We start from the raw sequence: 14,495 nt of genomic DNA, 5'->3' as shown, positions 1-14,495 counted from the left end.
AACAAAATTCTTATTCTCTGCCTTCTTCATCTTCATCTTACCTAGATTCTTCTTTGCATCAGAATGAGAAGATCCGTATTAGCCTATAATCCTGTATAAACTCGGCTGCACCTCTCAGATTGGTTAGGTGTCAGGATTTTAGCATCCATATGGTCTTTCCCTACTGTTTCCTTTGAGAAACTGCTTGTATTTAACACAGAATTTTCTGTTGGGTTCTACTGCAATCCTTTCTGTCTTAATACGGAAATTGGGTTAGCTTCAAAACATGTTTTTAAGACTCATGAGTTACACTGGTTAACTGTTCATTTTTGAAACCTTTAGTCTGTAACAACCTGCAGAGAATGTGGGCCTGGGAGAGTTTTCCACCCAAACTAATAAACCCAGCACACTACTCTTGTCACCAGACCTAGATAGCAACTGCTTCTTCCATTTACCCATTTGCTTAATATCAGGGCTTACTCACAATAGCATATAAATAAGTTTCTCTCAAAAAAAATATTAACCTCCTGTCTGCAAACAATTATATTAAGGCTCTGGAGTGCATTAGACGGCATGGATTAGGGAAATATTGTCTCATTCAGTTCATATACCATATACACTCAAGTATAAGCCGACCCAAATATAATCCAAGGCACCTAATTTTACTATTAAAAACTGGGAAAACTTATTGACTCAAGTATATGCCGAGGGTGGGAAATGCAGCAGCTACTAGTATATTTCAAAATAAAAATAGATACCAATAAAATAACATTAATTGAGGCATCAGTAGGTTAAATGTTTTTGAATATTTACCATATTTCAAAGAAAAACAGTAAACTATGGCACTACAATAACCAAATCCAAATAAACTACCTAAATATATACAGTACTTTGTTTAAAGTACACAAGCAATAAATGTACTTGGAAAAAAGACTTCCGCTGAGTTGTTCTCTTGGTTCGAGGCTCATCATTCTTACTATGAAGTCCCAGTGTTCATTCAGAAAAAAACAATTCAATTTTGTAAATAAGATAGCTAATATGTACACTAAAGCATTATAGAAGGGAAATAAAAAACATCAAACAGAATTTGCAAGTTTTGCTCTTTCTTCAAATTGCTTGTCGACCACAAGTGAGAGAGCTTGAAGGAAAGTTGTCATCGTAACATTAGGTGACTGTAAACAAAAATAAAAATAAGTGTTAGAATATTATGCTATATATCAAGTCTATTATATGAAAACAGAGAACTCATCCTACTATAGCAGCACTAAATTCCAATAAGGGAAAACCAAGGGCAGTATTTACACTGTTGAACAATTCTCTAGACCTGATCATATTTAGAAGCCTGATTTAAGCTAGATATCATGCATATTGCTTATATGAGGGCTTTGTTTAGACTTACTGACTACTACTGGTGCCAGAGTTAAACTAGTGTAAATATGCAGTTAGTAGAATCCAAAAAGGTACCAAAAAAACCCAGAAGGTTCATTTTGCCCATCCCTGTAGCAACAGGAGATTCACAAAACAGCATAATCTTACTTGAATATAAAGTGCATGGGCTAGAAAAGGAAGTTTCCTTAAGACACGGCCACTGAGTCCTTCACTTTTCCTAGAAGCAGAAATACATAATAACGGATTAGTATAATTTTCATAAACACAAACACATAAAGAATTATAGCTATGAAATATGGGCAATAAATTGCAACCTAATTTCTGCAGCATACTATATTTTGGCAAAATCAACTACTGACTTGTGGTTCTCAGAATATGTGTCTGTTAGCCCCCAGTCTTAGAGTAGATAAGCAAACTACACTCTTGTATTTCCTTGATACTAAGACACACGTTTACCCCATGGCAAACATTCAATTCCATTAGACATACAGACAGAGAGAGACAAAAACACAGAGGCTGTGTAACTTTCTCCAGTTTCCAAGCTTCTTGAGGGTATGCTCGATTCCAGCACAGGGGGAGCTGCTGCTTCATCGTCCACTGTGACACCGAGTCCTTCGATGGATTGCTTCCTCATTCCTTTCTGCATGCTGCTGGGTGATTTTTTTATGGTGTCGTAAATTAGTTAAATTAGCCTCCCCGCATAAGTGGTACCTAAATTTTCCTACTTGATAGATGCAACTATCTTTCGGGTTGCTTAAGTCAACAACGAGCTGGGCTATTTTTTTTATGGTCGGGTGCTCACTCGGACACGGGCTGGCTTCGAACTCATGACCTCATGGTCAGTAATGATTTATTGCAGCTGGCTACTAATCAGCTGCGCCACAGCCCGGCCCATTTCATGCATAATTTGTTTCTAGCCCTAGTTCTCTCCTGTAGCCTTCCATCTGAGCAATAATTCTGCCTAGTTTCCAAAATAAGATTACATCTCACACTAGAGAGAGAAATATGGATGACTAAGTTTATCATTTTACCATATTTTTTCTTCTGTACTAAACTTTGCTTCTGAGGAGCAAGATTCTAAAATTTGCCCAGAAACAGCAGCACCCCTTCAATGATAGTAGCACCCACTTTTGGTATATTCGTTACAAACCTTTTCTAACTAGGAACACAACATTGTCAAAATTAGCTTTGTACTGAACATGTGTAGGCCTGGAATACTATCCTGACATGGGCAAAATTAGAGAATGGATCGAAAACTGCAATATGACTTGTAATAAAATTGCCCTTACACAAATACATATGAATGCTATATAATCACTCTGAGTTTCCTTCGGGGTGAGAAGGGCAGGGTCAAAGTATAGTAAATAAAATAAATAAAAAGGGAACAATCATAACCTATGCTGAATAAGTAAAAATTACAGTTAAGAGTAGGGATATAAAACCAAAGAATCCTACCTTGAAATTGCTTTTAATATGAGACTCAGTTTTGACACATCATTTTCTAAATAACCAATCATCTCTAGTTCACGCAACGTCAGCAGTTGCTGTCGAGGATATATTATTTGGCACTTTAGAAAGAAATATGAAAATATGAAGCTCAAAATGCATGCTACTCATGAAAAAAAACACTACATATAATCACAGAATTGGAGGATACCTTGTATGTCATCGAATACAACCCCTTTCTCAAACAGGACACAAAATTGCATTATCTTTAACAGACTGTCTCCTGCTTAAATATCTACAGAAAACGAAAGTGAATGGGACTTTCCTTTCTCAGTAACTAAGAGAAATTAAAAGACCAGCAGCCTCATCACACTAGAAAATGGATCCACTTTAAATCTGGATTCTGCCTCCTGCAGAATTGCGGGGTTTGTAGTTTAGTGAGGAGTTTAAAGCCCTGTCCCTAGTCTACAAGCCCCAGAATTCTGCAGGTGGCAGAAACTGGATTTAAAGTGGATCCATGTGCTAGTGTGATGAGGCCCCAGGTGTGGCAAATCAAGGATTCAACTTTAGTAAGGAAGAGAAATTAATTTCTGTCTCCCCAATGACAGACTAGAATCTGATGAGAATGGGAGCCCTGAGCCAAGAGCTTGTACATTTTCATATACTTTGCTAAGGTTGCTAGGTCCATTTTGTAAAGTCCAGATGATGGGGAAATTGTATGAAGCTAACAAATGCAATACAAATGAGAATTTCTAGGCATTAGTTGTCTTGTTCTTCTCCATTGTTAGGTTAGTAAAGGTAAAGGTTTCCCCTGACGGTAAGTCCAGTCATGTCTGACTCTGGGGGTTGGTGCTCATCTCCATTTCTAAGCCGAAGAGTCGGCGTTGTCCGTAGACACCTCCAAGGTCATGTGGCCGGCATGACTGCATTGTTAGGTTAGCCCCTATGAAGCCATGTTTACTTCATCTTCCTTTTTGGTTCATGAACTTGTCTGTTACTGTGGTTACCTGGATAGTGATCTGAGCTCTCACACAAATGAATTTTCTACTTTCACAGAAATCACCATTTGGAAAGTTCTAGAGCTAGCAGCTTGGTAGGAACATCTCTGCCCTCTCTTCCCTACCACAAATGTCTGAACCATCAAGCTCAGTTTAATAGTCTGCCAGCAAGGTGTCCAGGAACTTGAAAGAGGGGAGGCAGGGTGGGAAGCATAGTTAAAGGTAATCAACTTAAAGGTAATCAACTTGTCCGTCTTCACTGAGGTCTTTGTACCCCACACAAATGGTTGACTAACAAGTTTACTGCAGGATGGTGGGCAGATCACTGCATAACTGAAGAAGGAGCAGCTTGCCCAAATGTGGCATCAGCCTGAGATCTGCAATCCAGTCTATAATGCTAAATGAAAATAGATGGCTGAGACCATGTCTGGCAGGGAAACACCTCACAGGAGTGTCACAGAGTTAGGCACAGCTCTTGTGGAATGTGATCCCAAAGTCTCAGGGATTAGTCAGTTAATATGCTAACTGGATCACCTGGACAAGCTACTTCAAGAATCTTTCATAAGAGACTTAAAGAGACTTTTTTTAGAACCTCAATAACAAAAGAACAGTATATTGGACTGGCAGAATAGGGCAGTATGCCCTATGTAGTATACTAAAACATGGCACACATCTACGGAATTTAGAGATTATTCCAGCCAGGTTGATGGATGAAGATAGAGGGTAGTAGTATTATATCTTCATTCAGATGGAAATGGGAAATAACCATTGGGACGAAAGAGAGATCTGGTCAAAGGAACACCTTATCTTTTTGGAAAATCAGGAATGGCATATTCAAACTTAGGTTTGCTAATTCACTGCCATGTCTTGCAGACATTATGGCCACAAGAAACACAACCTTTTAGGATAAAAAGCCTCCCATCAGTAGATGCCAATGGTTCAAATGGGAGGCACATCAACTGGCAGAGTACCTGTGAGAGGAACCAGGAAGTAGCTTGTGATAGTACCATAGAGTCCATGTGGTGCTGCCCTTTCAGGAATCTCTTTATAACAGGATGTACAAATAAAGAGATTCCTGAAAGGAGTTTGGAAAAGAAGTTTGATATGCAACAATTGCTGCCAGATGGACTGTGATAAGAAGTCCAATTGTTGTTCCTTTCGATGCAAGAGGAAGTACGGAACAGTCAACACCACAGGATAGTGAGGAAATTTCAGATCATGATTTTGCGAAAGAACAAAACCTGCACCATTCCCAGTCCTATGACTTCCTAGTGGAATCTTTGTGGAAGGCAAGGAAATCTTCTCAAACTTGTGGAGAAGTCATGGCATCCTCCACGCTGTGATCCATGCAGTTTGATATGAAGGACCTATCCACAAGAGTGGGAGAGAAAATTTGAGACACACAAGGAAGTGTTATGTTCAAGTAATAGAAGGAGGATGAATCAAGGCTGTGTTGACCAAAGATGTGTATTAAGGATGATGTCAGATTTGTCTCTGTACTATCACCCTAGAAAGGAGTGGGAAATGTAGGAACAGGTAGAAGAACAGGCCTGAAGTCTATTACCTGACAAAGGCATCGCCCTGTAATATCTGGCCCCTAACTGCTCATGGAGCAAACAGAGGACATTTAGTATTGACTAGGGAATCAAACAAGTCCATGTCTGGTATACCCTATTTGCATGCCAGTGATTAGAAAGCATCATCTGACAAAGTCTACTCATGTTGTAGCACATATGCACAGTTCAATGAATCTGCCAATGCATTGCCAACACTGGCCAGGTGTACAGCTATTGGATGGCTATGCTTTGAGCACACTGATCCCATAGACTCATCACAAGCTTGAGAGGCTAAGTGCAGTGAGTGCCTCCCTGTTTACTGATATAACAAAACTACCCTCATCCTGTCTGGTGTGACTTGAACAACCTTGCCTAGGAGAGTTCTGGAAGCCTCAGAAGGCCTTTATGACAGCCAACAGTTCTAGGGAATTTATGTGAAGCCCAGACTCTACTCAGGACCAATGGTCCTGGACTATCATGCTGCTGCAGTGTGTTCTCATCCTGTGAGGGAAACATCAGTGGTCACAATACAAGACAAATCAGGTAAGTGGAATAGCATGCTGAGGAGGAGGTCCCTCAGTCTAGATCATCGATGAACGAACATAAGGACCTCTGAAGACAGGGTAACTTGTGTCTGTGGATCTCAGAGAGGCTGAAGTGGTTGAGGAACCATTGTTGAAGTGGTCATGGGGTTTGAATGGTGAGGGTGTTGCAATGTGGTCTGCATAGCAATTAAAGTACATTACTTCTGAGAATGTTTTCCCTTTCAAGTGACAGGTAGGCTCAACCCACAATGGAGGCTACCATCACTCTGATAAAGTCAGTCCCTCCAGTTGGGACTAGGGTTGACTTCTTCAGGTTGACATCAAGTCCTAGGTCGTAAAGTAACTAAACTGTCAGTTGGATTTGCTTGTAAAGCACTATTTGGGAACATGACACCAGAAACCAATTGCCCAGGTACAGGTATATCTCAACCATCTCGAGTCCTCAGACAAGAGATCACCAGAATGCATTTGGTGAAGACTTTCGGTGACATAGAGAGATTGAACTGCAGGACCTTGCACTGGGTAAGACATTAGGAATTTCTGATCGCATCACAAAGGTCTATTGAAGTGAACCAGCTTCCTTTTTGAAGGCACAGGATGATTGAGCAGAATATGTCTTTTCAGTTCCTGAAGGTCCAAATTTGTCAGATCCCTCAATCTCTTCAATACTGTGAAATATCAGATGTATTCATCCCATTTGGTTCCCTGCCAATGGCATCCTTGTGCAAGAAATTGGTAATCTCTTCAAGGAGAGGTCAGATGGGAGATGTACATAGGAAGGAGCAGACAAAACCAAGCTTCAAGAGGGCTGTAGATGCCATGGAGAGTGCAGGATGAGAGATGAAAAACAAAATAGCTTTTTTACTGTAAAAGTAAATCATAGAAAAGAATTATGAGAAAGAAAGATTTAAGGATATTTAAAGGAGGAATGAATACTGAACAGTAAGAGAACAACCAAAAGGGAGTTTCTCTGTTTGCAGACAAAGTGAAACTGAGGGAACAGTAACTTGGTTTGGAATGTGTGGTAGAGAAGAGGGGGTGTTGAATTCTAGAACTTTCCATACAGGGAGTCTAAAATTCATTTGTGTGGGGCATAGAGACCACAATGAAGAACTAAACTCTCATAGTTTATATTCAAGGCATATATCAATTCACATACATTATCACCATAATAGCTAAGCATATAATAAGCCATTTTATCAATTTTATGGTACTACTCACTACACCCCTCTAGTCAGGTAACCAGTCAAAATAATTTTCTGCAGGATGTCTTTTAATTCGTTTATTTGGCCTTTTGGACTTCTATTATATTTGCATTGATTTCTACAGTGTGTGTTTGGTCAGCAGCATTCAGATCTTGTTAATATACACAAATACTCCTTGGGCTAATATCTGATCCAGGGCCATTCTATTTTGCAAGGTGACTTATCTGATTCGATTTACCTTCTATGCTAGAACCAACAAGGCTGCATTGGTCATTATTTTCTATTGGATGTAATATTGGACCTGCAGAGGTGGCATGAGGCATCCAGTAGCATCTTCTTTTAGCCAGATGTACATGACATTATGACCCGTCCAGTGTGTTGCCATGTCAATTGTGTTGACATGGAAATCTGACCAGCCCACATGGATGTACTGGTGGACACTGCCAGATTGTGTATCCATCTGGATGCAAAATTTAAATTTTGCCTCACTACTTGATGTCGACTGACCTCTTGTCAAACTTTAGCCAATACTGCTTCCCTGACATTTCAAACCACTGGTTCTATTTCTGAACCATAGAGCAAGAGAAAACCATTATGGCCTATTTTCTACATGACAGCCAATGAGATATTTGTAAACTACCATCACAAATCCCTTTAATCTTCTGTTTTCCTAACTAAACATAGTCAACATTTCTTCATCAGACTTGATTTCCAAACCCCAGTTATTTTCTGGAAATCTGAATGAAATTATGGGATTAGCCTGTCATAATATTACCATAGCTAAGTATAATATGACTATTCATTCCTGCAGTGTTTACCTTCATTAGTTCTTCCAAGCAAGAAAGGTAGATTTTGAATATTGCTGCAGCAGAAGGAGGGCCAATGTACTGCTTGATGTCTGCTCTATCCACAAAGGCCATGTCAATTTTCTCCGTGATATTTGAAGTTGTTAAGATAACAACATTAGGATACCTTAAAACACATAAATAAAACTCCACTCATTTCCTAAAATCCTTGACAGATCAAGATTTGAAAACAGGTATGCTTTCAGTTAAATGCCTCTGTTTATGTGGTTATTGATTTAAACCAAGGAGTACACCTAAAAATGTTGCACCTGTTTTCAAATCTCCTTTGAAACCATAAGATCTAGCAGTACAGGAAATGACTATTTTCTGTAATTTAAATCAAAAGAAGATAATTTAATATAATAATTTTAAAACAGAAAAAACTAGTAATATATTTAATTTGTTTGAAAGGTAACACCCAAGTCACCTGCACAACACAGATCGCCCTGAGTCTGGATCAAATTCATATGCTTTTCTTGAAACAAAATCTTACAGAGAAAATATACACCCCATCTTCAAATAAGAATGTCATTTTGTTATATCTAATGGGGTTATAAAATTGTTTTGCTTCAGAACAGGATATTTTGAAATATTTAGTTTTCAAAATAGGTGCACTCTGTTTCCTCTAATTGTTTCTAGATAATGCCTTCTTTTTTGCAAGAAACTACAACAATACCTTTTGATCTGATCAATTTGTGTCAGTACTGCATTTACGACACGGATCGCATCAGATGGCTCAGTACCTGCTCGAACAGCACTACGAGCGGCTGTGAGGCTTTCCACCTGCAAAACAAGCACTCTCATGAAGGCTATTTTTAGGCAGAGTAATTGCAATGATTAGAATACTGCCAGCTCTATTAAATAATTGGCCATTTGCAACCTCTCACACTAAAAGCTACATTAAAACTGGAAAATGGAAAATACATTAAAAAGAATGCATTAAATTAATATGATTATTTTGTCAATTAGAAATGCTTTGCTGTTTGGGACAGGACTGGCCCTATCATTACACAGTGAAACACTGCCTTAAATGACAGATGCAAGAAGTGGCCAATTGCACCTTTCCTTCAACCAAAAGGCTCCACTACACTGAACTACATCTCCCACTGTACCTCATCCTGATGCCATACAATCCCCCCCCCCCCACATGCTGCCATAAAGACATCCTCAATTTATTTAAAAATGTACTGGCCAGAATGTCTATCCAGAGCTAAAGAACCAGGCAAGGAGCAGATGGCAGGGGGACACACAGCAGATACTTTCCCAAACAACCAACCTAAATGTTTTCCCATATAAATACAGATGCATATGAAATTATGTATTTAGACAGTCCCCAAGTTACAAATAACCAACTTCTAGTTATAAACTAGGGTGAGACAACAGGAAGTGAGACAAAATCTACCCCTAGAAAAGAAAATTCACTCCTGGAAAAGTTATCATGGAAAAAAGTGTCTCCACTGAAGCTTTAATCACCAATCCTTGTTTCCACAACAAGCCAATTTTTTCAAAATGCAATTATCACAGGGACAGAAAGTGAGGTGGAATCTTCTGAACAGAGGCACAGGCAGCAAAAGACATGTCACAAGGGTGTTGTTTAACTCTTCCCTATTCTATCCAAAACTTTTAAAAAATGGCTGGAGTTACACTTAAAAATGCACCTGTTTCGATTTACATCCAAATTCATCTTAAGAACAAACCTACAGAGCCTATATTGTCCATAACACGAGACTGCGTGTAGTTGGAAACAAAATCTGCTTGCAGATCTCTTAATGGTTTTGGCCAAGTGGGGAAATGTGATGAATTTCTTCATATCTTGATGCAAGAAGCAACATGTTTATCCCTTCACATCCCCACTTTTTCTCAGGGCTGAGGAATAAACATGCTGCTCCTTGTATAGTGAGACAATAATTCTACATTATTGTTTTTCTGCCCAAACCTGGTTGTTTATAATTTCATTTACACGTTTAGGATGAGTAGGAGAGACACCAAAAGTGTGTGTCTTGGCCTATAAAAACATGTTAATGAATATCTGGACCTATGTTTTACATTTTCCCATGTTCTGACCAAAACCTCTGTGACCTTTTCCAGCATAAAATACTGGATGCTAAACATTTTTTTATCCGGTGGTTTTTGTCTACTTTGGATGCAGCCTCTAGGGATATAGCCAGGGCAAGGGCAAGACAGCATGTTATGGGCAAATAATACAATAGAATGAATGTTGTCATGCCAACTTTAAGCTCTGCTACTTTGTGACATGTGAGTTCAGTGCTGAAAATGAATGATATCAGCATGAAACATGAGGTGAGGATGCTAATATTTGAATATGACGGAATTGTAGATAGACAACAGTATAGTCCCATTATATATACTTTTAGAGTTGATAAGAATAATTATTTCCAGAATTTTCTAAGAGCTGATATACCAAGCATTGTTTATTGTAAAATATGTTTTCTATTCCATTTCTGCGCTTTTCACAAAGACACAATGTTACAGATTGCTAGGTGAGTTGTCTTTGGGTCATCTTTCACTGCAATGTGATGGCTGTGCAAAATTATCTTAAGTGGTGCTTTTCCTCCAAACTCAAACAGCTAGAGAGCTCAGAAACCAGTATAGGCAATCATAGACATTTTGTTCCCAAGACAACTCACAAATAGCTTGTGGTGCAGTCATTTCTTCACTTTAAGAAGTATAGCAGTCATACCTCATCAATCAGTACAAATACAAGGGCATCTTTGTCATCAATTAATGCTTGAATCTTCTGGAACATTTTAGTAACAAGTTTGCCACTCTAGGAAAAAAATGATATAAACAAATGAATACATTCGTCTTCATACCAATCAGTCATATAATTTAGCTCTTACTTTATCTTCTCTTATGAGTAACAATTACTTCAAGGTAATCAAGTATAAATACTTGGTGTTATGACAACTGCCAACAGTAAAGACTGAATCGTACACATTGAGCTATTTAGTTTGATGGCTTTCAAATTGTGAATTACATTCTTCAAACAATGGCACAAATTTCCCAAGAGACATAAGAACCTGAGGCAGAAATGGGGCTACATTCATCTCAGAAATTTGGGTGAACTGATTTATAGAATCATAGAGATGGAAGAGACTTCATGGGCCATCCAGTCCAACCCCCTGCCAAGAAGCAGGAGAATCGCATTCAAAACACCCATGACAAATGGCCATCCAGCCTCTGCTTAAAAGCCTCCAAAAAAAGGAGCCTCCACTACACTCCGGGGCAGAGAATTCCACTGCCGAACAGCTCTCACAGTGATGAAATTCTTCCTAATGTTCAGGTAGAATCTCCTTTTGTGTCGTTTGAAGCTATTGTTCCACATCCTAGTCTCCAGGGCAGTGATCCACCTCGGATTTGTGAATATGTATACATGCCGCTAATATTGAAGAATGAGCAATTTGATTAACAGGGAATCCTGGGCAAAATAGGTCTTTTCTAGCATAGTGGAAGCTCCTCTGTTAATGAGACATCAAATCATCATTTTAGCCCGCACTCCAAAAGGGTGAAACTATTTTTGAAAATTGGATTTGGCACCTTTATAATTGTCTAGCAATCTACATAAAAGTCAAAGTACCGTTATTTCACCAAGTAATGGTCACATTTTCCCCTTCTTCTTCTACAAAAAAGGAGGTGCAACTATTATGCGGTGAAACTAAGTGAGGCCTATGGGGCCTCCCCTGCTTGGCAGCCACAAAAGTCCTTGTAGGCTACCTCTACTTGCGTGCATGGACGAGAGAAACTTACAAGATTTCCTTTAGTTGCAAAGGAAACCCTATAGGCCTCACCCGCCCACACATGCTAGCGGGCAAGAGCTATGGGGCCTTCTTTGGCTGCCGGCAGCTGCAGGAAGTCCCGTAGCTCTCACTAATAGGCACATGGACAGGTAAGGGCTCACCTGCTTGCATGCCTGCTGGCTAGAACTAACACCCCTCCCTCAGCTGGCAGCAGCCAATGGAAGCCTCCTAGCTCTCACGCTTTCACCCATCCACGGACCTTCTACCTCGGTGATATGGGGGTTTCCCTTGACAGCAGTTCCAAAGTGCAGGGGATGCACTATTATGCAAAGAATAAAAGACCAAAACGGACACCCCTCAAAGGATAGGTGTGACTATTATGCAATGAAATATGGTGTACGCACACACATATATGTTGGTTGGATGGTTGTACCACAAAGACTCCTTCATGGCTTGATCGATCTGGACCAAATTGGGCACACATACCCATACAAACCCAACAAATTAACATGTGTAGTATCCTTGCAATGTATGTAGGCAAGAAACTTTAGATTTATTGTAAAAACCCAGAACTGAATTTATGAGAAAATTAAATGAATACTTACCTCAGAAAACCACTTAGAGAAGAGGCTGTGACTATTTATCTCTACCAACTGTCCATAAAGGTACCTAAAATTTTGAAAACAAGGCATTATTATGAACTTCTGATATCATATCACATCAGAGCCTTTCATGTTCTTTGACTCTTGTTTGGGCACTGCGTTTGGTGGTCCCTATGTATACTTGTCCACAGCTGCATGGTATCCCGTAGACTCCTGCAGGAGTCCACATGACAGGCACTGCAGACTAATTCAACCAGAGAAATCAGCTATAGCAGAGCACTTGATGAACCAGCCTGGACACAGTATATTATTTGAGAACACAGAAATACTGGACCACTCCAACAACTATCATGTCAGACTACACAGAGAAGCATTGAAATCCACAAGCACGTGGACAACTTCAACAGAAAGGAGGAAGCCATGAAAATGAACAAAATCTGGCTACCAATATTAAAAAAACTCTAAAATCAAAACAGTAGATGGGAACTAACACTCTGAGGGCAAAGGAGCCCCAAGGACGGCTAATGATTGAACAAAGAATGCCCCCCAGGCAAGAGACAAAACCTTTCCAATGCTAATTAGGGTGATTAACTGAAACATTAATGCTGGCTTCCCAGTGACAAAGGACTCTTGCCACACCCTGGACTCTCCACAGATATATATATTTTTCCTTTCCTTGCCTAGTTTATCCATGCCTCACAGCCTCTGTGGATGCCTGCCATAGATGTGGGCGAAACGTCAGGAGATAATACTTTTGGAACATGGCCACACAGCCCGAAAGGCATACAACAACCCAATAATAATAATAATAATAATAATAATAATAATAATAATAATAAAATGGCTTGATAGATCTGGACCAAACATGGCACTTATACGATGCATTATCCAACATAAAACAATTGAGCAGTTTCAACTAAAAAAACACACTCAGGGAGAAGAAAGAAAGTAAGAAAACAAAGCAGATCTGCTGTAGCTATGGAACTGTCCTTTTTGGGAAAAGTTGCTCCTTCATTCCCATTTTATCTCTAGCTTACAACAAGACCTCAGAAGCACCTACATATGACTGTCTCCCAACTAGGGCTCAGTTGCAGTGGTGTAGTCAAGTATGTGGCTGCACTTGCACACCTGAAGAAAAAGGTGCAGCCTCCACCACCAGTGTACAACTATTTATTCCTCCCGAGATATCTGAGGACAGCCAGAATGCATCCAGGAGCATTCCTGATGCTGAGCATTGGCTGGGAGACAAAGCTACAAAGAGGCTGTGCATCTGGAAGGGAAAGGTGTTGCATAAGGAGATACAGGATACCTATTTCTGTAATGTCCCTCTATGTGTATATGCTTCCAAGACCAAGGATTATGCATGAGTATTGCACTTACAGATTCATGGGGAGGTGTTATTTTTAGTGCCTCCTATGCTGGATATTACACTATAGGGAGGAGAAACATCTACTAGAAAACTATCTTCTGCAAACATCGTTTAAATGAATAATAATTGAGCAGCACAGTAATCCCTTTGTATGGCAAAAATGACATGCCAACTGTGTGACCAGACACTATTGTAATTTCCAATATATCACAACATTAAATTACCTATGTGAAAGTCTAATTGTCAGCTTCTGAGCCAGTGCTTTACATAAAGAGGTTTTACCAGTTCCTGGAGGACCTACAATCAAAATACAGTACACTTTAATGATTAAACAATTAAATTACATATATGACAAGCATCTACTTCTCAGAAGATAGGATCCAGCCTAAGGTACCTTCTATACAATGTGACATGGTTATTCACTTACATAAAAACACATGGTCGATCTAGCCACAAAATCGTCATTTTTAAATGCTTCATTATATTTGTCCATTTTATCAATTGTTAATAGCCTTATTTAGACCAGTTCATGCATTTTAAAATTATCCAGGACCAAACTACATACTACATGGAAACATGAGTTAACAGTGACCTACCATTTTTTAAGAAGAAAAGCTGCTCCCAGGGCAGTCAGAGGAAGAATGCATACTGGAAATACCAAGAACAAATACTTGGCCAATGAGCTCTCTGCATTTTAGACTAAATCTGAAATATTTGCCCCTGGACCTTCCAAACTATCAACCTTTTGGATGATGCTGATTTTCTAGATTCATTTCAATCCGACTTCAGGCTGGGGCATGAGT

The 14,495-nt window shown here is 39.4% G+C and overlaps 1 protein-coding gene across 4 annotated transcripts in view; it reads right to left on the bottom strand.

Moving 5' to 3' along the window:
* Window positions 1–766: 766 nt before the first annotated feature.
* trip13 (thyroid hormone receptor interactor 13) overlaps window positions 767–14,495 on the bottom strand; it is a 29,600-nt gene continuing 15,871 nt past the window's right edge. For all 4 annotated transcript variants that reach the window (XM_003222241.3, XM_062983991.1, XM_062983992.1 and 1 more), the window contains exons 7-14: window positions 13,917–13,989; window positions 12,327–12,390; window positions 10,665–10,751; window positions 8,640–8,746; window positions 7,937–8,090; window positions 2,824–2,936; window positions 1,516–1,585; window positions 767–1,151 (exon numbers count right to left, since the gene is read on the bottom strand). In XM_003222241.3, the coding sequence (XP_003222289.1) occupies window positions 1,056–1,151; window positions 1,516–1,585; window positions 2,824–2,936; window positions 7,937–8,090; window positions 8,640–8,746; window positions 10,665–10,751; window positions 12,327–12,390; window positions 13,917–13,989 (764 nt within the window). In that variant the 3' untranslated portion in view covers window positions 767–1,055. The remainder of the gene's footprint in view (window positions 1,152–1,515; window positions 1,586–2,823; window positions 2,937–7,936; window positions 8,091–8,639; window positions 8,747–10,664; window positions 10,752–12,326; window positions 12,391–13,916; window positions 13,990–14,495) is intronic.

The sequence above is a fragment of the Anolis carolinensis genome, chromosome 6 (genome assembly GCF_035594765.1).
Source record: "Anolis carolinensis isolate JA03-04 chromosome 6, rAnoCar3.1.pri, whole genome shotgun sequence".
Taxonomy (NCBI): domain Eukaryota; kingdom Metazoa; phylum Chordata; class Lepidosauria; order Squamata; family Dactyloidae; genus Anolis; species Anolis carolinensis.
Note: the sequence above shows the minus strand (reverse complement) of the source record. Positions and strands in the feature narration are given on the sequence as shown.